Source organism: Python bivittatus, unplaced genomic scaffold (genome assembly GCF_059951505.1).
Source record: "Python bivittatus isolate LINGU-HERP-01145 unplaced genomic scaffold, Pbiv_v1 ctg000840_np1212, whole genome shotgun sequence".
Lineage (NCBI taxonomy): Eukaryota > Metazoa > Chordata > Lepidosauria > Squamata > Pythonidae > Python > Python bivittatus.
In genome coordinates this window covers 43,665,281-43,691,355 of record NW_028277113.1, presented here as the reverse complement: position 1 = coordinate 43,691,355, position 26,075 = coordinate 43,665,281, and the positions used below count along the sequence as shown (strand labels likewise).

The 26,075-nt window shown below is 36.8% G+C and overlaps 1 protein-coding gene across 2 annotated transcripts in view; it reads left to right on the top strand.

Moving 5' to 3' along the window:
• Positions 1-26,075, top strand: part of LYPLA1 (lysophospholipase 1) — a 26,327-nt gene extending 252 nt beyond the window's left edge. Inside the window, exons 1-9 of one of the 2 annotated variants that reach the window (XM_007428211.4) lie at positions 871-1,287; positions 8,022-8,053; positions 11,090-11,155; positions 12,579-12,626; positions 15,900-15,970; positions 19,391-19,464; positions 20,702-20,803; positions 21,617-21,793; positions 22,767-26,075. In XM_007428211.4, coding sequence (XP_007428273.1) covers positions 1,219-1,287; positions 8,022-8,053; positions 11,090-11,155; positions 12,579-12,626; positions 15,900-15,970; positions 19,391-19,464; positions 20,702-20,803; positions 21,617-21,793; positions 22,767-22,820 — 693 coding nt within the window. In that variant the 5' untranslated portion in view covers positions 871-1,218 and the 3' untranslated portion in view covers positions 22,821-26,075. Of the gene's footprint in view, positions 1-870; positions 1,288-8,021; positions 8,054-11,089; positions 11,156-12,578; positions 12,627-15,899; positions 15,971-19,390; positions 19,465-20,701; positions 20,804-21,616; positions 21,794-22,766 lie in introns of those variants that run through there. The other variant, XM_015888070.3, reaches the window with a different exon arrangement.

The following is a 26,075-nucleotide window of genomic DNA, read 5'->3' as shown; positions in this document are numbered from 1 at the left end:
TTTTGTGTGATCCCTTTGGTCTGATGTTGAGAAAAGCGTAACGTGATGATTGGGCATAGTATAGACACAAAGGGGCCATTTGAAAGTGATCTGCTCTCTAAAAACACTTGTGCATCTGAATGCATTGTGATTCCACGGGCTGTTTATAACACGCACTTTTTAGTGCGCTGTGTTGGAGATCTGTCTCTGAGAAGTTTGTCCATTAAACTACGGTACAGTGAGTTCGGATTACTTTTATTTTTCAAGAGTCATTTCAAGCTCCTGTTTTATCAGCTTAAGTGTAAGAATGCAGATTGCATGGTAGAATTGGTGCAAGCTGCTGTCTCTCGGACTAAACACACCTACCACCTTTCCACATGACTTTCTCTTTTCAATAGCTGTCGCATTTTCCTACAGAGGTAAATCTCTCCAGCTTTTTTCCCCCCAGATACTAAATGGCCAGATTAACACAAAGAAGCCATTTCTAAATCTCTCCCGCAGCTTCGATTTTCAATTGTCTTCTTGTGCATTTTTTTTAAAATCCTGCTCTAAAGAGGAAGAATATATGACATTCCCACCACCTCCATTCCTCCATTCTTGATGAGGTCCAAATCTCAAAGGCACTAGTAAGTCTAACTAACGGTGAGGAATGATAACAGCATTTGGAGGATCGCAGGTTGCCGATCTTTGAGTCAGCGTGAAACAAAGCACGGCGTCAAAAGCAAAAAGAGGACATCCACTCAGCCAGTCCCGTACTTTCCCTCTAAAATTAAAATGCTTGTAGCTGAAGGACGATGGCTTCGCGAGCAGCGGTCAGGGTCTAACCTAGCCCCGGGGCAAGCCACGTGATCTGGACTGGGAGCTCCCAGAATCCCTTGCCACTGGCCGGTCTTGCGAGGTCCCCAGGGGGTTGGAAGTCTGAAATCTCCGGGAAGAGCCGGTCGCCTACGCTGATGTAGCACAGCAGAGCGCACGCGCGGGCGCACGAACGAAAGCAGAGCCCGCTCGAGCCCTTCCTTTCCCTTTCCCGCGCCCTCTTCAACGGCCGCCTTCGCGCTCTCATCTGTGCGGAGACCGGGCGCCCGCGCCGCCCCCTCCCAGCCCTCCGCGGGGAAGGGAGGCGGGCCTGCTGAGTTTCCTCCCCGTTCCAATCGGTTTCCTGTCCCGCCCGTTTCCCCACCTCCGTCCCTCCCGCCCCATCAGTGTCTGACTGGCCGCCGCAAGAGGAGAAGCCAGTGTATGTGCGGCAACAACATGTCTGCTCCGCTCCCAGCCATTGTCCCGGCCGCAAAGAAGGCCACTGCCGCGGTGAGTGAGTAAAGGACCTCCTGGCGGTTCTCGTCTCCGGGGCGAGAGGGAGCGATGGGATAGAAGCTGGCCGGGCAAAGGGAGAGCAGAAGGAAGGGTCGGCTCTGGGTTGCGCAAGTGCGCCTGCAGCGGGGCTTGCTTCTGAGTAACGCGCCTGGGATCAACTATGGAAGCTGTTTTCTGACAGGGCAGAGGCGAGTCTGCCGCCTCTGTCATTGGCGCGGCGCCCTCTAATTTTCTGGAAATAATATTGTCGGAACGCCTGACCTTTTCTGATAAGTCTTGGTGGTTTGCTGCGATCTAGAGGGTTTTGGTCCAATAACAGGAATGCAAGATGATAATCTTACACGTACGTTTTCAAGCAAAATTCTCAGAATTTGACATTGTCCAGTAAGCTCTAATTTCGTAGGTCATCAGCATGCTTAGAAATTTAATTAGGTACTTCCGAGACTTCCTTGCTTCCAACTTTTATTACTTTATTTTATGAAGAAGCTGCAAAGCCTGTGTGGAAAAAAAAATGTTTTCCAATGTCTTCATTATAAATTCTTTGGGGGTAGATAGTATTTTTTAAAAAGCAAAAAATTTAAAAATGTGCGGGGTGTCACATAAAATTGTTGAAAAGATATAGAGAAAACAACACATTGATATTTTTAGCTGAAAGATAATCACTTTTTTCACCACTTTTAATTGTGTCTTTCGAAAGTGACTTGGTGTGAATCCTTGCATCAAAATAACTGAAGTGTGAATTAGAATTGTGTTAACATCAGCTACCATTCAAGAGTATCCTAAAGAAGTAGCATTAAAAACATTGTGCACTTAGTTGATGAAAATGATTTGAAATGTTGAGTTGTGAAATTTCTGAAAAATTTATTAATGGGACTCTGTTGCCACAGAATATTTCTCAGCTATTTTCTAGTAGCAATACTTTTGGATTATTATGTCTCTAACCAAGGGTAGATAATTTGATGTCCTTGAATGCCCAAAGATTAATTTTAAATGAGCATTCAGTGGCCACATTTGAAGATGTGATGATACCAAACAGTTCAGGGTGATAAAATAAAAAAGGAATTATGAAGAGGTCCAATCTCAGTGTAGCTATTAAGTTCAGTGTAAAGGGATATATGATGTACATTGGCAGAAAAAGTCTGAATTTCACCTATATGTTAATGGTATCTGAGCTGGCAGTGACCTATCTTCGAGTCATTGTGGACATGAAGATGTCAACTCAATGTGCCGTATTCTAAGAAAAAAGAGAAAAATCATACCTACGTATATGCTTAGGATGCTATTCCCTTATGGGTAAGCAGGTTTATGCAAAGTGCAGCAAATAAGTAAGAAATAGCAGACCAAAGAAATAAAGGCACCAGGTAAGAAAAGAAAATATAACCAAATCTAGTTTACATCAGTACTGTTCACTGTAACTTTCCATACCTATTTTTGATGCCACAACTATAGACCAATTCATATGTTTTGGAGATCTCATCAAGTCCATCTAACTGCAGTTTTCTTAGTCTTCCTGTTCCTCCCAATCCATTCATTTTTCATAAATTTATTTTGTAATTCAGTCCTAATTCATTCTTTCTATATGACCACATTGCCTCAATGAACTTCTTTTGTACTGGTCACTATTTTTATATTCAGTCCATCTTCTTTCATCACTAGGGATGTACAAAACACTCTGTGTATGAATGGTTCTGTGCATCAAACAGCTCACTGCAATTGGTTTGTGCTTAAATGAAAATATGTGCTTGGTCTGAGTATGGAACAAAATGGGGTTGTTTTCTTCCACATATGGACTGACATGTAGGTGTTCTGGGCAGGTGATTTTGAGTGGGAAAGAGTGGGAAAAAGTCAAGGACATTGGTAGTGGCTGAGAGGAGGCAGGAGAGGGACAGAAGAGAAGGTATGTATGTATGTATGTATGTATGTATGTATTTATTTATTTATTTATTTATTTAATCATATTTATATAGCCACCCATCTCACACAAGGTGACTCTGGGTGGCGTACAACAATTTAAAAAATACATAAAAATAACTACATATAAGAAACAGTAAAAACACACAAAACAGGAAGGGATAAAATTAATAAGGGAGCCATGGTAAAATCTCCCCAGTCCCCTGGGAACCCCTGATCACAAGGCCTGATCACATAGCCAGGTCTTGAGGGACTTACACAATGTTAAGAGGGATGGGGCTAATCTCACTTCTGGGGGGAGAAGATTCCACAAGGTGGGTGCCACAGCAGAGAAGGCCCACCTCCTGGGACCCGCCAAATATAATTCTCTAACAGACGGGATCCTCAGCATGCCTTCTCTGCCAGATCTGATGGGACGGGCAGATGTAATCGGGGAGAGGCAGTCCCTCAGGTAACCTGGCCCCATGCTCTGAAGGGCTTTAAAGGTCAAAAACAGCACCTTGAATTGGACCTGGAAACAAACTGGCAACCAGTGCAGCTCGTGAAGCAGAGGTCTAACGTGTACTACCCTAGGGGCACACATAACTGCCTGCGCTGCTGCATTTTGCACCAGTTGAAGCTTCCAGACACTCTTCAAGGGCAGCTCCATGTAAAGCGCATTACATAAATCCAAACGGGAGGTGACTAGGGCATGAGCAACAGTGATTAGGTGACTAGGGCATGAGTGACAGTGATTAGGTCCCTCTGATCTAGGAATGGGCACAACTGATGCACAACACAAAGCTGTGCAAAGGCCCTCCTAGCCATGACTGCCACCTGCTCTTTGAGCAGGAGTCATGAATCCAGGAGGACCTCCAGATTGTGCACAGAGTCTGTCTGGGGCAGTGCAACCCCATTCAGCACCAAAGATGGCATAACTCTAGCACCAGAAGGTTCTGGGAAGATTATGGAGTAAGCATGCTGGTTGACTATGCAGTAGGAGTCGAGCAGTGGCAGCTGAAGGGTATGGGGGAGGGAGGGAAGAGAAGGTGCTGGAAAGTTTGTAGATGGGCAAGCTGGTGGAATATGCTGCATTGAGATATGGGTGACAGAAGTGAAGGTGAGAGTCAGAATGAGGGCTTTTGTTTCTGTGAACTCTAGCTGATTCAGAAAAGTTCTACAGAACTTCTAAAATTTGCTGTTTATTTCAGGCTCTAAACATACTTTCTGCACACCTCTGTTCAGCACTTATTCACTCTTGAACCTCTCTCTTCTTTTACCTCACACATGTAAGTACCCCATCCCCATATATTCACCTTTTTTTTGCTCCTGGCATACCCAGCTCTCACTTCCATATAACAAAATTGGTAGAAATATATTGTTATACAGAACTATTTCTGCCTTTTTGATAAACATCCATTCCTTGCAATAGATCACATACTACTTACTACTTTTCTGTCAGCATTTGTATCTCTCAAAGGTTCTGCATCCATTTTCCCAACTTGGAAACATTCTACTAAGGTACAGAATTTCATTTACTTGCTCTGGTTTTTCACCATTTATATGCAATTTGTAATTATTCTATTTTACTTGCATGCACAATCATACAGCCTTTGATGTATTAGGTTTCAGATCCATGCTTTCTGTTGCATCATACAATGCACATAACATTCCCTTCAAAGCACTGGATTCTCGGGCAAGAACATAGCATCATCTGCATACAAAAATACATGCACATTCTTGTTCCAGACCAACACCTTTAATATCACCAGAACCACTATTTAAGTATTTATCCATAACCAAGTATGAAGATATCACAATTTGTCTTACTCCCTCTTCATTATTAAATCATTTACTAAATGTTTCATCTATTCCCACTAATGCTTTATTTTCATCATATATCTCTCTTAGTGTATTGAATAACCAAACTTCATATCATGCAAAACATTCTAAAGTTGAGGCCACTTTATCATATATGTTTTCTAAATCATCGACTGTGGTGCTGGAGAAGACTCTTAAGAGTCCCTTGGCCTGCTAGGAGGTCAAACCAGTCAATCTTAAAGGAAATCAACCCTGACTGCTCATTGGAAGGATTGATAATGAAGCTCAAGCTCAGATACTTTGGTCACCTAATGCGAAGAGAGGACTCTTTGGAAAACACCCTGATGCTGGGAAAGATTGAAGGCAAAAGGAGAAGAGGACAGCAGAGGATGAGATTGTTAGATAGCATCACTGAAGCAATGAGCATGAAACTGAGCAAACTCAGGGAGGCAGTGCAGGACAGGAAGGCCTGGTGCGATATGGTTCATGGGGTCACGAAGAGTCGGACATGACTTAATGACAACAACAAAATTGTACAATAAACTTTTTCTAAAATTCATGTGTTTCTCAATGACCTGTTGAAGAGCAGAAATCTAATGCGTGTACATCCTTTGCCCAGCAGAAAGCCCCACTTCACTTCCCAAATTTTGCTCATTGTCACCACTTGTATCTTTTCAGTCAACGTTCTGCCAAGCACTTTCAAACTTTCAGGCATATAGTCTTCACATGAGTATTTAACAAATTACACAACCACTGCATACACAAACCACATCCATATTTTAACAAAGCAAATTCCATGTTTGAAACAATTGGGAAAGGAATTGAAAATAGTATTTCTGATGTAATAATGCCATTGTGCAAGTAGTTGGTGACCACAGGTTAAAACAGTGTTTCTCAACCATGGCAACTTTAAGCTTTGTGGACTTCAACTCCCAGAATTCTCTAGTCAGCATGCTGGCTGTGGAATTCTGGATGTTGAAGTCAACACAGCTTAAAGTTGCCAAGGTTGAGAAACACTGGCTTAAAAAAACATTATACCATTAGAAAATGTACAAACAAAGTACAAAATTATTAGGGGGGTTAGAGCAGTTTCTTTCTTGAAATGAAAGAGGGCAAGCATTGAGGAATAAAGTAAACAGTGACAGAGGTAACTTGAATAGAAGTAACTTTTTATCCATGCCTTGCATTGTTAGAACTCAAAGTTACCCACTGCAACTAAATACGGGGAGATTCAGGATCAACAGAAAAAGATACTTTTTCACATAGCATATAGCTAAACTGTAAACTATAGATTTTGCTACAAGCACTTGTGCCTAGGGTAGCCAATTTTGATGGTTTTAAAAGGGCACTGATTATGAATGGGACTGGGTTATTTGAGCAACCATCTCTCTCTAATCACACCTACGTATCCCATCAGGTCCAACAGGAGGGGCATCGTCCAAGTCCCATCTGCTAGAGAGTATTGTCTGGCAGGGCCCAGGAAGAGAGCCTTTTCTGTCACGGTTCCCACCCTGTGGAACATCTTTCCACTGGAGATCATATCGGCCCCCAACCCTACTGGCTTTTCACAAGGCCTTAAAAACATGGTTTTGCCAATGGGTGTGAGGACCCAGAAATATGGTAGAGCCTGTGTAATGGCTGTATTGACTGTTGTATATGGAGATGATTATCTCAGCTATGAATTTTGTTTTATGATTTTATATGGTTTTCTATTGTTTTTATTGCTTTTATTTGTTGGATTGGTTTGCTGTTTTTATTCTGTTTTTTCATTGTTTGTGAATTGCCCAGAGTCTTGTATCAGTGGCTATATACATTTGAGAAATAAATAAATGGCTACTAATATTGAAAGGTATTTACTGCCTCATGAATCATAGGCAGCATACCTTAAATACTTGTTGCTGGAAAGTCATCCACCATCCACTAGTTGCTGGATACTCATTGTCGAGTTCAGGCTTGTGAGCTTTTCAAATGCATCCAGTTGGTCATAAAAAGCTGGTTTAAATGGGCCTATGCCTGATCTAACAGGCCTCTTATGCTCTTATAAGCTGGTACGTTGCAGAGCAAATAACTGGCTTCTAGTATCACATTTATTTTCAGTAGTGTCTTTGGACTTCACAACAATATTGCTGGGTTAGCAGAGACTCGTAGGAGACTAAAAGATCAAGAGTCTTGTAGCATCTTTTCTGACTAAAAAAAATTATTAAAAGGCGTAAGCTTTTGTGATCTGCAGCTCGCTTCATCAGATGCATGAACTGGCTAGACTGCTGTAGGATTTAAATTGTGACAAGGTGGTGAGAGAGATAGGTTGGACTAGTTTGCCTTCCATAAGCGGGCATTTTGTTACTAGCTATGCCAATTTCCTCTCCTAGGGCAGCTGTTTTATGAATGTGCTTACCATGTGCTCCCCAAATTTCAAATTTGCTCAGTCCAAAGAAGATTGTTTAACTCTACCCATAACCCCTGATGATTTTGTGCTCTTCAATAGAAGAAATAATAAATAATATTTACTTATTTTCTGCCTATGACAGAACAAGATCTATCATTACAGTGGATTAAAAAGAAAAAAAAAGAAACAAATTTAAGTTCAAAACCTAAAATCAGAATATTTAATAAATTGGTTTAATAGTACTAAGCACAGATGTTAGTATAAAATGGATTAAATTGATATGTTAATTAAATGCCAAAAATAAGATGCTAATACAAATTATTCAGATTTTCAGAAATCTTGTATATTTCTCTCTTTCTTTCTGTCTCTTCTTTCTCTCCACATATACACACATATAGATATAGATATGTAGAAATAACTTCTACATATGTGTTAAGAGTGCTGTAAGTACCAAAATGATGCACTTTTGATAGCTTTTGATGTATTTTAGTGCTCACACTTCGTCTTTAGCTGTATCTATTGCAATTAGATTTATGGAAAGTAAGCACAAGCTGAATGTTGCTGAAGAATTAGGTATATAGAGTAACTTTCTGGCATACAGTAATGCAATTCATATACTATTTAATTCTAGGTCATATTTCTCCATGGATTAGGAGATACTGGGTAAGTAAAATGGCTTTTTAAATAAACAATTTGAGCCTTTGAAACTACCTTCTACTATTTGCGATTTGCAAAGAAAAATGTTGTGTTTATTGTTACGCTATGCTAAATGTAGATGTTTATACCTCATTTGGTAGATATCTGTGTGGTCAGTAAAAGTTGAAACTTACTTAATGGTACCAGTATTGATTGGAGAAATAGCTATTAGAAGATATTAGTGAATGCTTCTGGATTTAATTCTTAAAGATTCAGTTAATGAGAATATTTGAACTATGTGAATAGTCATTTTTAGTTACTTTGTTAAAATTATGTGCAGATTGCTATTTGATCTAAAATTGCTGTGGTTAAGTCAAAACAAGAACAAACAGGAATCTTTCACACAAAACTTCCTTGTAGGTTCCTCTTTAAAGATAAATCTTCTATAAGATCTTGACTGTGCAGTTTCATATGCATATATTCAGAAATAAGTCCTGATGATGTCAGTGAAGTTTAATCCTTACTAAGCCTGTTAGGAGCTGCAGAAGTAATGTATTTTGAATTATTAAGAGTGAAAAGTTCCTGTTGCTCTGGGATGTGAATGCTGAGAGGAAAAATACCTTAATTTTAATGCTGTTTTCATTAAAAATAAAATTCCTTCCATTTTGTTAATGGAAAACTAGCATTTGAGGGGAACATTAGGGAATGCCATACTGTGAAATGTTTTCTCTTTATGGATGAAAAACATCTTTTAAAACAAAATATGATAGATGAAGATGCTTACCGAAGTTACTCAACAGTGCTTTTAGCATTTTTAAGGATGTTTATTGTTGAAATAATATGCATGATAATGATACCTAATTTATAATGACACAGAGAAGTGATTCCAGACAGCCTCCAGAGCTAGATATTTAGATGGCTGGGTACTATTTGCCAGTAGTTATTGTGGCTCACCCCTATGCTTTGTTGTGAGACATATGTTGTGGCCTCAGTCATCACATGCTCACATATTGCATATGGCTAACAGATAAATAGAATAACATAGTGTTTGTATTTAACAATTTGCTCAACATCACAGCAATACACTCTGAAATGTATAGGTATATGCATACTACATATTTTATATAGGTAAATTGTCTAAAAAAAAGTACAGCATAAATTGAGATTCACACTTTCTACAATAGTGAAGAATTTAAAAAAAAAAAACAGCATTAAGCTTTCCTATAAGGCAGGCAGCAGTGTTTTTTGTATGTCAATAAGGTTTACTTTCTAAATATGTGCTCAATTGACTTCTCATTTCTACCCTACTCCTATCTTGAGCTAGCTCCAGTGGTAGCAAGGACAGAATCTGTGCCATCTGTTTTGTTACCTGAATCTTTGCAGCTTGGGGAAAAAGCCAACCCAAATGCAAGATGTCAAACATCATTGGAGAAAAAAATATTTTTTGTCCCAAGGTCAGGGCAGAATTATGGAACATAAAGTGTTTTGTTCTGAGCTCAGAACCTTTGAAACAGTCATTTTGAATTCAGAATGTCATCCATGGAATTAATTATATACTCCTAGAGCTTGTATATATTACAAATTGAGTATTGCATATAAAATCCCAGTATTCTGGGATTTCCCCTTCCCTTGGTAGAAAGAACACCTGGATAATTTCTATGGCTTCAGTATCTTATAGTTCTACTCATATACCTAATATTTGATCTTACATCTTGAATTTTTTATTTATTAAATTTAGGGATTGCTCAACTCCAGAATGATTCTGGGGAGCTTACAATTTGAAATAGAAAAATAATAAAAAATAATCTATAGCATCTGGACACCATGGAACACTGACAGGACTCTACAACCACCCTACCCAAAACCCTAGGAGAACAGCCATATTTTTAAAGATCTCTGGAACATCATTAGAATTTCTGGATGTCATCAGAAGGGCAGAAACCGTGGGAAATAGGCAGCCCTTCAAATAACCTGACCTATGCCATGAAGGGCCTTTTAGGTGACAATCAGGACCTTGAATTACACCTGGAAACTCACTGATAACCTGTGGAGCAGGGATGTTACATGGGCATATAGAGGCATACCCAACACTACCTGTGCTACTGCTTTCTAAATCAACTACAGCTTCCAAGTGGTCCTCAAAAGCAGACCTAAGTAGAGCACATTGTAATAATCCAAGTGTGAGGTGACTTGGGCATGAGTGACTATCTGAAGGGTCTCCCGATCCAGAAATGGTGCAACTGGCACACAAGATAAAGCTGTGCAAATGGACTGTGGTATTTAAATAGCTGGTATATGGTATTTAATAATAATAATGATAGGGTGAATATGGTATTAGTTGGGTAACATTTGTTATGTAAATAAGGTAATTGTAATTTCTAGAAATATAAATCAAACTGACATGGTCTACGATTAAGTATAGTAAAGAGAGCTAAATGGTTCAAACTAAATCAAAGTAGCAAAAACATATTGATTGAAATCAGTGCAGTTTGTACTGTCAGAATTGACACCATAAGAAATATGGTGTTAAATCTGCTATCATAAAAATGCAGATGAGCCATAATAGCTTTTCAGTAATCATACATTGTTGAACTTAATTGTTTAAAGCAAAAGTGGAACACTGTGGCTCTTTAAAGAGCAGACAATATATAGGAAAATTTTGTTAAATTATTTTGGTAGTAAATTTAATCTATCACAACAGTCAAAGTACCCTGATGATCTTGGATGCTCTTGAAAAACTAAGCACAATTGGACTTGGTTAGGTTAGATAGGAGATCACCAGGAAACCCCACAGCTATAGACTAGGTTGGGAAATTGAGTAAACATCCTGAAAGAAAGCAGTAGCAAATAATTTCTGTATTGTTGCTAAGAAGCTTATATGGTGATATAGTTACCAAGAGTCAAACTCCACTCAAGGGAGACTATTTTACAATCATAAGTGTTTTGATTATTAATAGTTCTCCTATTTCCATATATGATAAGAGATTAATGGGAATTAGAAATACATACTTTAAATAGCTTTGGAAGATTTTGAATAACAATTTGTTCTCTATATTCCTATAGGCATGGCTGGGCAGAAGCATTTGCTGGTATTAGGAGTCCACACATAAAGTATATTTGTCCACATGCGTAAGTATGTTAATATTTTCTGTTGCTGTTTCCTCATAATTCTCAAGAATAAATCTGACAGAATCCTGTGGCCCATCTATGAGAAAGAAATTATTTATGTACATTATGGTTTCAACAACTTGGTTTTTCTTAAGTAATCTTATCTCAGCATATTCAAAGCATGGACCAACCCTTGCTTGAGCTTTGGTTGTCCCGCTTAGGGCTGACCACTTGCTTGGTGGTGGTGAAGAGCAATTTAATATAAATAATGATGCGAGTGTACATCATGCAGCAGGTATCCACTAGTGAGTTGCTTTAACTTATGAGTTACCCTTATGAACTGTTCCTTAATGGTACCATGAACTGAGACAGGACAGAAAAGCAAGTTCCCAGAACCACCATCTAAAATTCCTAATTGTTTGAAAGAACAAATGGTTGTAAAAATCTGTTTGGGCTGGACATCTAAGAAATATGCCATATAATTAGCAATGCATGCATGGCTCAGTATCATCAAGAATTCTGACTCTTTCTTGACTGGTTTGTGAAAAAAGTAATGGTATCATAGGCAAACATGTAAGATTTTGAGAAGGTAAAAGCAATATCAGAAGCCAGAGATTTTATTTTGCAATAGATTCAATGTCCTTTTCTTCTGTTGTGGAATGACAGTGTATTAGCAGAAGCTTTGTGGTCCCATCCTTTTAGTGTTTGTATCAGCTTTTTTGTAAATTAAAAAAAAGAAAAACAAAACAAAAAGTAATTGGGCTTCTGATAGTTTTAGACTTAAACCTATTTACCTAAGGTTTACAAAGTGGAAAAGCATCTGTCCTAAATTCTAAAAGAAAAGGATGTCAATTGTATTCTAATCATGTGGTACTCTATGACTAATTTTGCAAGGTACCTGAATTTAAACAATTGTTTCATCTTCTATGGAATATCCTTAAGCTACTTTAAACTTTTTATACATATTAGTATAGATTATCACATTGTAATGAGAAATGAGGAAAAGAGGTGTGTTAGGGAACAACATGCTGTAATTCTATGATTTAAAAAAATTAAAAGCATAAATTAAGAGACTAAACCTAATAAGAAACTACAGTACAGTAAGATTGTGTTCTATCTTATCTTTTTATTGTTTGACCCTACCTCTTGGAAGAAATGCAATACAAGTAGAATGAAAATTCAAGGGAGGTGTGAAAAATGGGTCCTAGCAGTTATCGTAGTGAATATCAAGTTATGTAGTATTCAGGGACTGAATAATACTATCAGCTACATTTCTTTTCAAGTTCTTAAAGCTATTGAAATCATGATATCAGAATTAGTGATTATATTAGTTAAAGATTGCAGATGTGTTTAAAATTAGTCTAGCATTTGCTAAAATGCAGGAGAGAATATTTAAAATATTCTTGCTAACCTTTAACTAAATCTTTCTTTACACAATTTCAAGGCCTGTCATGCCAGTTTCTCTCAACATGAATATGGCCATGCCTTCCTGGTAAGTGATGGATTAAAAATAATTTTCTGTAGTTCTTTGTTTTTAATTTTGAAACATTCCTGTGCTTATTTATTCCTGTAGTTTATACTGTTTATACCGAAGAATAAGTGGAAAGGGACTTAATTAGCCACTGATGCATGGACTGCTAATTTCATGTCACATTGGATAAGATATATGATCTTGGGTCACAAGTATGTCCTATCTGTAGACTATACCTTATAAAGGGGAGAGAAGCCAAGATGGCAACTAACTAGCAGCTCCTCAAACAAGTACCCAACTTGTAACTGGCCTCACCCCTCTGGCTCAGTCCCTACAGCCTAAACATGTCATGCAGAGGAAAGAAAATAATTTAGACAGTCACAGTAATGATACTGGGCCCCATTAAATCCAATGAAGCAGGGAAACAGATGAAGATCAACTCCTGTCTCCCTACTACAGAGTCAGCATGAATCATGAGTAATAGATTCACAGCTTCAGGATACCCTCCTCGCCCCCCCCCCAAATTATCGTAATACAGAAGCCAGTAACAAGACCGGCTGCCTACCTGACCCTCAAAATATTCAATTCAAGCCACTCTCTGGAGCAATGTGATAATGGAGATAACCTCTGAAACAAGTACCCAGTATCCCCCCGTCTTCATCTATATCACTCAGCCTTGCCATGAGGTTTGCCTACTATGAGCAGCAACTCTGATCTTTATACTACAATGGCTAAATGACATTGCAGCCAGGGTGAATAGCTTCTAACAAGCTTTTGACCTACATATCCTCCATGGTTCTCGAGGGGTTAAAATTTCAGCAGAACCTGGGCACATTAACACTCTAGCAGTCTGCCCTGTGATGTCAACAAGGCATTTGGAAGTAATTGATGCAGCCAATTATTAACTGCCCTTCAGAAAAAGCAACCCCTTCTAGAAATCCATCGAAATGCCCACAGATGGAGCAGCTGCAAGACATTCATGACTTTCCTGTCTCAACTCTAAATTGTCAGATCTAAAAATTTTTCACTACTTACCCAGCCTAACAGAAATTAAGCACATACTTCTAACTTTCAACCAGCCAGTTCTCCCTTCCAGACTTAAACAAATGAACAGATTATTATGGCAGACTCATCACATTCAAGGAGTCTTTAAGGATGAGTTAATTCTTGTCACCAGAAGAATGACAAATGATCACAATCTTGCAGATAAGAGCCATAAAAGTTCTTGTTGAGCCAAGTGGACCCCTCATCAGCTAAATCAAATGATAAATGAGGTTTTGGAGTCAGGTCACCTTCAAAGCCTTCAATTTGCCCTGTCATCAGTTGTCCCCTGATGCACTCCTGGAGAATAACTACACCCTTGCCAAAGAGCAGCAACACCACCTAACCCGCAATAATAGTGCACCCTTTGGGCAATACCACCACAATTTAAAGGACTGTGTTAACGCTACAAAAGCTCTTGCTACCGCTTCCCAGGCTTATGTATCCAGTATTGTACAGCTGCACTGAATTTCTTCCAGCAGAAGAGATATCATAAACAATGTTGGTGTGCAAGAAAAGGGTAGCCATGAAAGACAAGTGAATGCAGTTCATTCAGGCAGTAAAATCTAATGACTCAGTCTCATTTGGGCATATCACATCAAGCTCTCATAGCAATGGATCATTATATACTACTTCCCCAGGAGCCGGGAAACATATTTTCATGAAATCTATGTGAACAGTTCTGTAGGAATAGGAAGCCCTAGGCAAGCTATAAAACTGTTGCCAACATGGACACCCATGACAATGTCAGAGATCAATAGCCTTGTTGCCCAACTGAGACTGGGGAAGATTAATCCCTATACAGGCCATTAAAAGCAATATGGTCTTCTGGGCCTCTACTCTGGCTTCACTCTTTATCTGTATTGACCCCTTTGGCTGAGTCCTCAAGGATTTGAGGCTTGCAATAATTGTTCCTATATGTAAAAAAGGAGAGAGGATATCCTGTTAATTATAGACCTATTAGCCTTCTCAACACTACCAGAAAGCTGTATGCAAGACATCTACAGTAGAAATTCCAGAACTGGTTGGAACAAGAAAACCTGCTTGTAGAGGTGCAGGTGGATTTTATGAAAGGCCAATCCACCATCAATCAGTGCCTTGTACTCTAGCATCTCATTGAAAATTACTCCTCACACAGCACAACCTCCCTCTATGTTGCTTTCATTGATTTCAAGCAGTGTTTTATTCCATATCCTGAGCTAAATTGTGGGAGAGGTTGGAAGCCTCCTCAGTTGACCAGCATCTGTTTCATTTAATATGTATGCTACATGAAGGCATGTCATTCAGAGTAAGAAGTAATCCCCAGGCCCTCTCACCAATGCTATTAAAACTGAGAAAGGCATTAAGCAAGGCTGCATATTGGCCCCATTCAACTTCTGTATTATGTTGGGCTATCTCAATAACATGGTCTTTCCCTCCCCAGAATTTGCTGGAAAACACATTTCTATTCTATGCAGGCAACACAGCAGTACTTTCAAGAACGGTCTTAAAATAATACTGAAGGCCCTAGCATAGTATTGCAAGGAAGACTGGTTAGAACTCAGTTATCAGAAAAGTAATATAATTGCATGTGCCAAAAGGCCCGAGAATCATTCCTAGAATATAGATGGCCACAAGATTGAGCAGGTAGTCCTTTATTCTGGTAGCAGTAAAAAAAAAAAAAAAACCTCTAAGGGGACTACATTGCTGAAAACATAGAAGAGTTCATCTGTCATAGAAGAGTTCATCTGTCATCATTAAATATCTTAAGATAAGAGGTTGCCACTATACTGTATGCCCACAGCTGTCAAATTATTTGAAGCCAAGAAGTTAGCACACCTTCTTTGTGGTGCTTAGTTGGGTCCCTTTTCCAATTTTGCAGTGCTAGAGTTTGATATAAGGCTGAAAGGCTTTATCCTGCTTATGCTGTTGACTAATTTTTGTCTTGCCAATTCTAATATGTACTACAGATTTTTCAGCTAAATATATTTATATGAACTTGTTGATCAAGTGTTACTCTGGTGTGTTTCACCAGATAGAGATGTTTGGGGGGAAAAGGAGTTCTTTATTCTATGAAATATATAATTAGAAATCTTGACATTTTATTTTCCAAGGCTTGGTTTTCTGTTACAGGTATATATTTTATGGAAGATAGAGCTTCATTGTCCCCGCTGGATATAAGATTTAACCTGTATAACTTTCTTAATGCTTATTCTAATCCTTGCTGTTGTGAAATGATTTGCATAATGTAATATAATAATTGTTTGATTAAAGGTTCGATATTTTTGGACTTGCTCCAGATTCACAGGAAGATGAAGCTGGGATCAAGCAAGCATCAGAGAATGGTATGTTTATGTTTTATTTGATGAAGTAGATAATTATAATTGCTTGGGAATTTACCAATTTCCAGCATAATTATACATCTGTATTTTGTAAAGTTAGTTGTGTTCCATTAATATTATAGAATAGTGCAAATAATCTTCATACCTAAACAATATTGTTGAGTTGTATGTTGAGTGGGCAAGCATACAAATGAATAAACAAATAATAAGTACTTCAGCCAACAGAACTGCATATAGAAATTATGTCTGATATTTCATAATTTCATAAAGAATAGCATTGCTGAGATTCAGTGAAGAGCAAACAATGAGCGTACCATATATGCCCTGAAAAAATCCAGGTGATCAGCAGATGGCAGCAAAATGATACAGAATCATAGAATTGTGGAGTTGGAAGGGAACACAAGGATCATGTAGTCAAACTCATGTACTGCTTCTAAATAAGCTGAGAATTACATTAGCTCTTCTAGCTAATGTAACTATTAGCTCATATTAAGCTTGTTGTCAATGGCTACCCAAGTCCTTCTTTCTTATAGTATTTCCAAGCCATGAATCCCCAGTCTTGTATGTATGTCTTTCAACCTGGCCAAATTAGTTTACAATCTTGTTCTGACATCAGGAATTTCCCAGAACCCATGCAGCCTGCCTTTTAAATACACACAGATGAGTTGTCATTGGCACAAACTTCCAGTGGCAGATTTGTGTCTGACAAAGAAATCACAGCCATTAGATTCAACTCATTAGATTCTATATGGTTGATCTGATAACTAAAATAAAATAGTGGAATTGTACAGTGAGGTTAATTATGCCCTTTCCTAATCTTTTACCATAAATAACTAATTAGAACAAGTATTGCCATAATTTGTAGCATTGTAGTTAAGTTAACTGTATTTCTGATAGACTTAATGATAATTTCTTGTGTCTCCTGTAAATTTTATCAAACGTTTACAGTATCACTTTCGAAAGCAGCTCGCCATAAAGTACTATTTTTAAAAAATAACTTTATTAAATTTTAAAATAGAAGCAGTAAAAACTAACAAAAACTAGTGTTAAAGGAAGAAAATAAGAAAAAGAAAGGAAAATTAGAAAAAAGAATGACCAAGGTCAAAAGTGCCAAAAAAAAAAAAAAAGAAAGAAAAAGAATTGACTTCTGACCCTCCTCACAACAGATATAAATATCAGTATACATCAGTCTCTTGCTCTAAGTTTACAACATAACTTTCATTATTACTATAAACCCATATTATTTCTAATAATCAAATCCATACAACATAATTTCATTTTTTCCTTTTTCCCGCAGAAAATGCAAAAAATGCAAAAAAGTTTCCATTAAAATTGCACGATATCTTTTCTCAAATGAAAGCCATCAATTTCACCATCTCAGCCAACTCAGCGTCACCATCCATTCTTCCATTGTAGATACTGTCATATCCTTCCACCTTTGTACATATAAAATACCTTACTGCAATTATCATATATAAGAACAAAATTCCATAAATTTAATAACAAATATATTTTAACCTTAGTCAAAAATAAATCTATTTTATAATCCAATTTATCATTTTCTCTAAAAAAAAAGAGCAACTGAAATATCTCCCCCTTTATACACAGATCTTTAAGACTTCATCATTCAATCCTGATCAGAAAAAGATCCCATTAATAACTACCAAAAACCTCAACATATATATTAACCATAATCAAATAAGTTCACTTTGTAAACCTTCTGTTTACTTTTAAAGAGCTTAATCTTTAATTCTTTCAAATAGTGTTCTACAAGTTGGTTCCCCATCATTCTGTCCTTGTCTTCTCCCACAAACAGCCCCAGTAATTTCTTTGTCTCTTCCCAGGATCAGCCTCACTGATTCAGCACATTCCTTTTGCAAATCCAGGATAAGTCTTTCCAAGTCACTCTACTTTTCCATTATTTGCATGTCCCCTTTGATCATGATAACATCAGTTGGTTTCATTTGTAAATCATTCTGGCATCCTTTTGCATATCACTCTTATCCTTTGGTATTTTAAAATCCATTTTCAGATCTACAGCATCTTTGTTCGTGCCAGCTTTATAATCCAGGATTTTTTTGAACCCCAAATCCACATTCAAGTCAATCTGTACGTCCATTTCAAAATTAACCATCTTATCCAATCTTTCCTCTTATCTTTTTATCGAGGGACTTGAATTCAGCTCCTAATTCATCAAATATTGATTGGAGTAAACTTAAAAAAATTGTTTTATCTTCTAATGGCTGCTCCAAAGGGCCTCTTCTACCTTTTTTCTTCCCTTGCCCCCAAAACAAGCAACCATAGGTATTGTGTAAGTGAAAGTAAGCAGACAGGTCATGCCCTCTGGTGCCTTTCAAGCTGTAATTGCAGGGATGGGCCAATAGGGAATACACAAAAAGCTCAAATTACTATCTTTTGTTTTGAAAATCCAGCCAATTAACAGGCATATCATAGGAAAAACAAAAAGTTTTCCAGTAGAAAAAACAAATCCAATTAATACAGATGGAGTTCTGTAAAATTAAACTTATGACAAATAAATCTTCCCCTTTCACCATAAGTAACTTTTATATCTTTCTTGTATGCTCCTTATCTTCCAGCATTTTGCGAGTTGTTCAAATTGCAATAAAACTCTAATTCTTCTTTTAAAGTTATAGTCCCAGAAATAATGAAAAAACACCAAGAGAATTACTGTATTTTTCCGACAATAAGACGCCCCCATGTACAAGACGCCCCCCACTTTTCTAGCCCAAAATTTAAAAATCAGTATTTTAAAGATAGTGCAGAACACATTTTTATTTAGTCATTAGTTAACATTTACCTGATACACTCGGTGGGAGGAGGTCCAAACCGTCTCTCTGCAGCTCTATTTCCAGGCTTTTTTGCTTAACTGATTACATCCAAGCACGAGTGAAACTGCCGATAGCTTGTCTCTGCAAACAGCCTTCCTCTAATTGGTTTGTTCAGCATCAGCTGATGTCAGTTACATCAGGCTCGTGACTGGAGGAAGTCTGTTTGGGAGACAAGCTATTTCACTCATGATTGGAGGCTAGCAATAGGAGGAAGCCTCTCTGCAGAAACAAAGTTTGGCAGTTTTGCAACCGCGATTCTCGGCTGACTTCCTTGAATAAGACGCCCTTCAGTTTTTAGGGTAAGGATTTTAGAAAAAAGTATCATCTTATAGTCGGAAAAATACGGTACTTATCTGTTGCAAAGGAAGGTCTCACATTAAAAAAAAAAAATTCCAAAGTGGGTTAGGGGATTTGGCTGAGGGAATTCTGGGAGTTGAAGTCCACACATCTTAAAGTTGCTGAAGTTGAGAAACACTGATCTAACCTTTACATAATTATTATATCCACAATGTCTTTCTATGATGGTCTGGTCTTTCTTTTATAAATATAGTTAACATTCACTTCTTCTTTTCAGTGAATGCACTTATAGAACAAGAAGTAAGGAATGGAATACCCTCAAACAGAATAATTTTGGGAGGATTCTCTCAGGTAATACTGATCTAACATCTAACATTTCCTGTTCTATGGAAATCCTAATAGTGTGGCAAATCTGTTATAACTAGCTGATTATTTGGATTCCAAGCAGTTCTTTTACTCATCAGGTTTTTTTGATTCTGCAAAAAGCTCCCAGCACATTTTCAGTTATGTCCATGCTTATTGTAAGTATTTAGCTTGTAGTTTTACTGGTAGATTTGACATGCTTGTTTAAATTTCTCTTTCTCCTTCAAAGTTCAGAATGAATAACCATATTCAGGTCAATACAAATGGTAAAAATAGAAGGTAGGTCCACATATATAGAGTAGCTAGGAGTTGGGTGGCATATAAATTATTATTATTGTTGTCATTGTCATACTGATAATTTTGTATTATCCAAAATACATTTTGCATAGTTTATAGGAAATGCTTTTGACTTGGCAAACTTTTGTTGTATAGGAGCTGCATGATTTATGGAACAAGAATTAAAATAACTCTGTCCATGTGTCTTTGTCATTTTTTTTCTTTTTTTGGCACACAAATAGTATCATTAGATTTCCAATTGATAACCTAGTCCCTTGTTCAAATCAAGGACTAGCTTCTTAAATAAATGAGGATTTTGTACATGGGACAATATAAGAGACTATATACATGGCAGAGATAAGATAAATTAAATTATACTAAGATTCCTTATGGATCAGATTGAACAAAGACAGTAATTCTCTTTAATACCAAAGTTCTTACTGTAATACAGTTCTACAGTCTGTATTCAGAAGTCAAGTATTTATCCATACATGCCTCCCCAATTAGATAGCTTGCAAAACTACACTATATAGAGTTGTTTTCAACTGTTTCAACTATAAACCAATCTTGACGTAGTGTTGTCTGTGACTGCAGCCATGGATTTTTAATGTCCTTTAAAATTCTTATAGATGTGTCAGTTGCAAAGCAAATGCTTCATAGCATTTAACAGGAAGTTTGGAAGTGAAAGATTCAGCTATGATGCACCCTTGAAGAAAGTATTATGGTAGAGAGAAATGTATCTATGGCAGGTGTTTCTACTTGTTTATATTAGTTGATGTGATGATCTAACAACTAATGCTACTGCAACATAAATGCTTGAATAGTTTCTTAAATATTATAAAATAAATATAAATGAAATTACAGTTTTTAAAAGTAACTAAGCAAATTGTGTTTGTTGATCAATATTTGATTAAGACTCTACTAATGGACTTTACCTTGATTTTATTAGGGAGGAGCTTTATCTTTGTATACTGCCCTCACAACACATCAGAAGTTAGGGGGTGTCATAGCACTCAGCTGTTGGCTTCCGCTGCGGACTTCATTTCCACAGGTATTGGTTTCATAAAAATAAAAAAATAAGGGAGTTTATATACTTTTAATTATATTGTCAAATATAAAATCTTAATAGCATGTTATAGGATCTTCAAGAGCCTCCTCTTCATTGGCTGAATAAGGAAAAATATAACCACCATTTCATGAACACAGTATGTTGAATGACTTTAAATGAAATGTTAGAATACTAACTGGGTGTTTAAATAGGTCATTTCCTTTAATTAGCACAGCAGAAAGGAGCCCTGATTTCAGTCCTTACAGTAAAGAGATTAAAACTAGTCAGTTTTTGTTTCAGCATGAGATAGTAGTAGTAGTAGTAGTAGTAGTAGTAGTAGTGATAATTTACTAAATTTATATGCTGCCTGACTCCCAGCAACTCTGGGCAGTTTACAAATGGTTAATAATAGTTGTTGTTATTAGTATTGCTGTTTGTTGTGCTTTACAAAAATGCTGCAGTAATTTTAAAGGGATTATCAAATTCCACTGTGTTCCAGAAAACCAAAAATATTCCAATCCTGTATTCCAATAAATTTCAAAGACAGCAAATGTAGAGTATAGTGTTTAATCCTGGGTTAAAGAGCCTGGAATTTGAGTTATTTAGCCACAAAACTTGGTAAATGACACTAACCATCTATCGTCTCTGCCTAACATTCTTCATTATGTGGTTATATAGGTGAAAGGGATGCTGGATATTTAAACAACTACTTACAGGCAGGCTGAAATAAAAGTTGAAAGTATAACAAATAAAAAATCCTGAGTAATATGCTTTCCTCTCATAATAATGTAACTTCCTGTAACTTTTTTTTCTTAGGGTTCCATGAATTGCATCAATAAAGACATTTCTATTCTCCAGTGCCATGGTGACCGTGATCCTTTGGTTCCACTAATGTTTGGAACTATGACTTCTGAAACACTAAAGAAAATGTTAAATCCTGGCAACATAACTTTCAAAACTTACTCAGGCATGATGCATAGCTCATGTATTGAGGTAATAATTGTTTCACATGAAGAATGAGTTATTTTAACCAGAGAAGAATACAAAATAATGGAAGAGGTACTTTACAGGTAGTCCTTGGGTTACAAAGGCAATTGGGACTGTCCCAGTTGCTGTCGTTAAATGAGGACCATGTGGATCATTAAGCGAGGACTTCACGTTTGCGACTTCTGACTTCCTGACAGCTTCCCCATTGATTTTGCTTGTGGGAAGTTGGCAGGGAATTACAATCATGTGACTGCATCTCTCATTGACATTGTAAGTGTGAGCCAGGCATTGAGAACCCAGATCGCAATCACATGACCGCAGGGGCACTGCAATGACCAGAACTCTGAGGACCTGTTGTAACTCCCTCTTGTACAGTGCTGTTGTAACTTTGTACGGTCGCTGAACGAATGGTCATAACCCAGGACCACCTGTAATCCATCAGATGGCATTGATATACAATTTTGTAGTTGTTAATAACTGTAGGTTAATTTCAAAACCCTGAATAAAAAAGATGCAAGCATTTTTCATTTCTTAAAAATAACAGAATTTTATAGAAGCTGTACTTTAGAATTAAAATAGTCTGTTTAAAGAAATGTGTCACATTTAAACATAACATTTAGTAGCAACTAAATATCTAGTATTTTGGAGTTTAATTCTAGCTTAATTGGCATGTAGCTTACTCTTGCAGTGAAATCCCATACATATTAATGAAGAAATATGTCCTAATGAGTTCAGTGGCATTTGCTTCAAGGTAATTAGTATATTATAGCTTTAGTCCAGACAAGTTGAAGATATAAATCAGGACACTGAATGGAAAACCTGATTTTAGTAATAGTGTTAATTGAATATTGAAGTGAAAAGGGTAAAGCTTTCCTTGCATGGTGAGGAGCCATATATGTATTCTTTCCTTCTATAGTAGTTAAGAGAATATTAGTACCAACTAATTTAAACTAAATTACTGTTTTTCATTCCTGAATAGGAAATGATGGATGTGAAGCAATTTATTGACAAGCACCTACCTCCAATTGACTGAAGTATGTGAGAAGCCTTCTGTTAAATGCACCAGCATCATCTGTATTAGATTGTTTTCTTTTTCATGTAGCTATTTCTAAAGTATCTCTGTGCCTACAGTATTAACTGTACTGCAAAGATAAGAAACTATAACTTCATGAGAAACAATACTCCTCTCAAATCCAATTGGCCATAACATAAATGTATGGCAGTGGAAAGGCATGTTGGAATATAATTAGGTATTCTCTTCCTTGCTAGATCATTCCAAATTTGAAGTTCTGAAGCCCTTTTATAATTCAGAGCAAGTTTTTTCCAAATCCTGTTATATTTCTGCTTGCTAAATTGACACTTGTATATGCAGTATGTAAAACTGAATAAGCATGTAGAATGAATATTCTTAAGGTTCACATTTAACCAATATTATTGCATGTGCAAGATAAGACTGTCAAGTCTTTAAATTATCCCTACACCTTGGAGGAACATAGTGTTGTATCTTAAATGTGTGCCATGCTACTTGGAATCTTGGAAAAAGTATTTGATCTCTATACAAAAGTTTCCCATTCAGCTGTCCTGAAATAAATTTGAATACAAATGTCTTTCAAACAATTATATATCAAACTATGATAAAAATCATTAGAATTTTTAGTATATTGCAAAATTTGAGCTTCCAAAAGCTATTCTGAGTAGCTAACTTCTCATCTTTATAACTTCTTATAAAATCAAAATCAGAAAATAGATTGTATGTATTTGTATTAACTTGTTCTGTTTCAGAGAAATCAGGATTGGTGGTTAAAGCATTGCATAACCAACTGACATAAGAGGCAAGAGAAGGGTGCACACGGAACAAAATATATTTAGTTTTGAACCTGAAACAAGCCATCACTCTGTGGAAATTTGGCTGAACTGTTTTAAGTCAACCACAGCTCAGCAGGCATGTAGTATTTAGTTGTTCAAAACAAAATCTGGAGGGATACCAGAATGGGTTTTGGAGAAAGTAGGACAAGATGGTGCACACTGCTTCCTCCTCAGCATGGTGTATGCATTGCTGCCACCTCCCTGCTCTTTCCATGGCCTGCCTTCAACCACTACCACTGATATCCCAGCATGGCACATTTCACTGCCTGCCTGTTCCACCCCACCTCCCAAAGGATTTTCCCAGCACCTTCCTTTCTCTCCCCAGTTGTCATTGATATCCAATATGCCATCACCAACGCATATTGGATATGCCTTGGTGATGGCATATCCAAGGCAAGACCCTTCAGCCTTGGCTGTTTCCTGCTCTTTCCTTTACCATTGAATGACAAAGCATGATTGAGTTTGGCATAGATCACCGCAAACTAGCTGTTCCATTCATAAAATAGTTTGTGCAACCAAAATTTTCTACATCCCTAGACCCAGTCATTCAGAATAAGGTACTACAGTTTCACCCTTGTCATGGCAAATCTTCCATCTCAATTCTTAATAGGACTTGAAGTTTTTGTCAGAACTGAAAATGTATTCCTACAAGATAGCAAATAAAACTTCCTGCAAACATTTCACAAAATCAAAATACACATTTTGTATACGTAGATAATTCTATACATGTTACTTCTATGTGTGCTTTATTTCTGTACATATAGAAACAAAAATTACCTTAATTCTATAGCATGAGTATAAGAATTCCTTTAGGAATAGTGCTATAGGTTTTGTAGTCAGGATTGTATGTATGGGGGAAAAAACTGGATATGTTATTTCTCTTTCAGGCCATTCACCCTATCCCATTATTTTCCTGATTCTATTAGCATCACATTGCTACTATGTATCTATTGTTGATGGTGAATGGCACCTTCTAAGATTTCTTCTATTCATTTGATTTTATTTAAGAATAGACATGGAGCCTGATTGGAAGCACTCATTACATCTGCAGCTGATAAGCACTTAAATAGTTAAAAATGAAATTGAGGTTACATGTTGGGGAATGGGTAATCTTGCCCTTTGACACTTTTGTCCATGTTCTGGCATCACATTTTGATTCTTGCTGGGCCTTTAGATTATTAAACTGAGGGCCATCTATATACCAGCAAAATTGGGCAAGAAATCTGTGTTTGGAATATACAACTTCAGATTGTAAAATTTTTCCGGTGTATGATGCGAACATCCTGGAGGTTTAACTTGGCTTATTCTTTAATTACTGGTTTACTATATGCTGGAATTGGGAGAGCAATGAAACCTATAGTATGTTCCCTGTTGTAGCCTGAAACATATTTTAAAATACAGATTCTGGATTCTGCTGAACTGAATTTGGCCCTTGAAAGAAGTAAATGTGTCTGTAGTCAAAGCATCTCTGGCCTATTAATTATGGGAATCTCTGCAAGTTTGTATACATAGGACTTGAATATGGGAACAGTATGATTTTATCAGTTTATTTTGTTTTTATTGGGACTAGTTTCTTATACACATGCTAGGTCCAAGAAGAAAGCATTGTGACAGTATTCAGAGATTTTTTATAAGCGATAATGTGCAAGATTTTAGAACATTGGCTTAACAGAAAGTAATCTGTTAAAATGTTTATTATGTAATGGTAACTGTCTAGAACAGTTCTTTTCTTAAAAATCAGAAATGTAAAACAAACCAAAACTTTGATTTATATCATTTTTTAACTTAAAAGACTATGTGAAACTACTGACATCAAAATATAGTACAATAATAGATGTTCAGTTTACTTTGGAATCTGACATACAATACTTTGCTAAACAATCCAACTTTAATATTGAAATTTGTTTTTAATTGGAATGTTTGAATAAAATTGCCAGTATTCATTGTATTATATCATAGCTTAAATGCTGTGACAACAGAGGCAAATCTAATAGATTTATCAGGATTTTCATCCTGATAGGGTTAAGTTTTTAGTTTATCTTGAAGTATTGTATAGTGTTCATTGCAGTGAATTGCTGAGGGAGTACTCTAACATGAATTTCTGGTCTGTTAATTGAATGTTTGCCTTAGGAAGTGTATTTGCACTTCAGTAAATTCTAAATGCATCTTTTTTTAAAATAAATAGGTGCTATTGACTGTCAAATATTGTTTCTGGAAAGTATGTATAGGATGTAAATGAAGCCATATGTTAAGGCTGGAGTATTTTATAAACAACAATTTGGCTTTTCTTTATCCTAAATTTTAGGAAGTTCATAGCTAAGATTACACCTTGATTTTATACTATGTTTATGTTAAGAAATCTATTGAAACATCTTAGATGGAAATTGTAATCTGTTACTGTGAATAAACTCTGAACAATCAA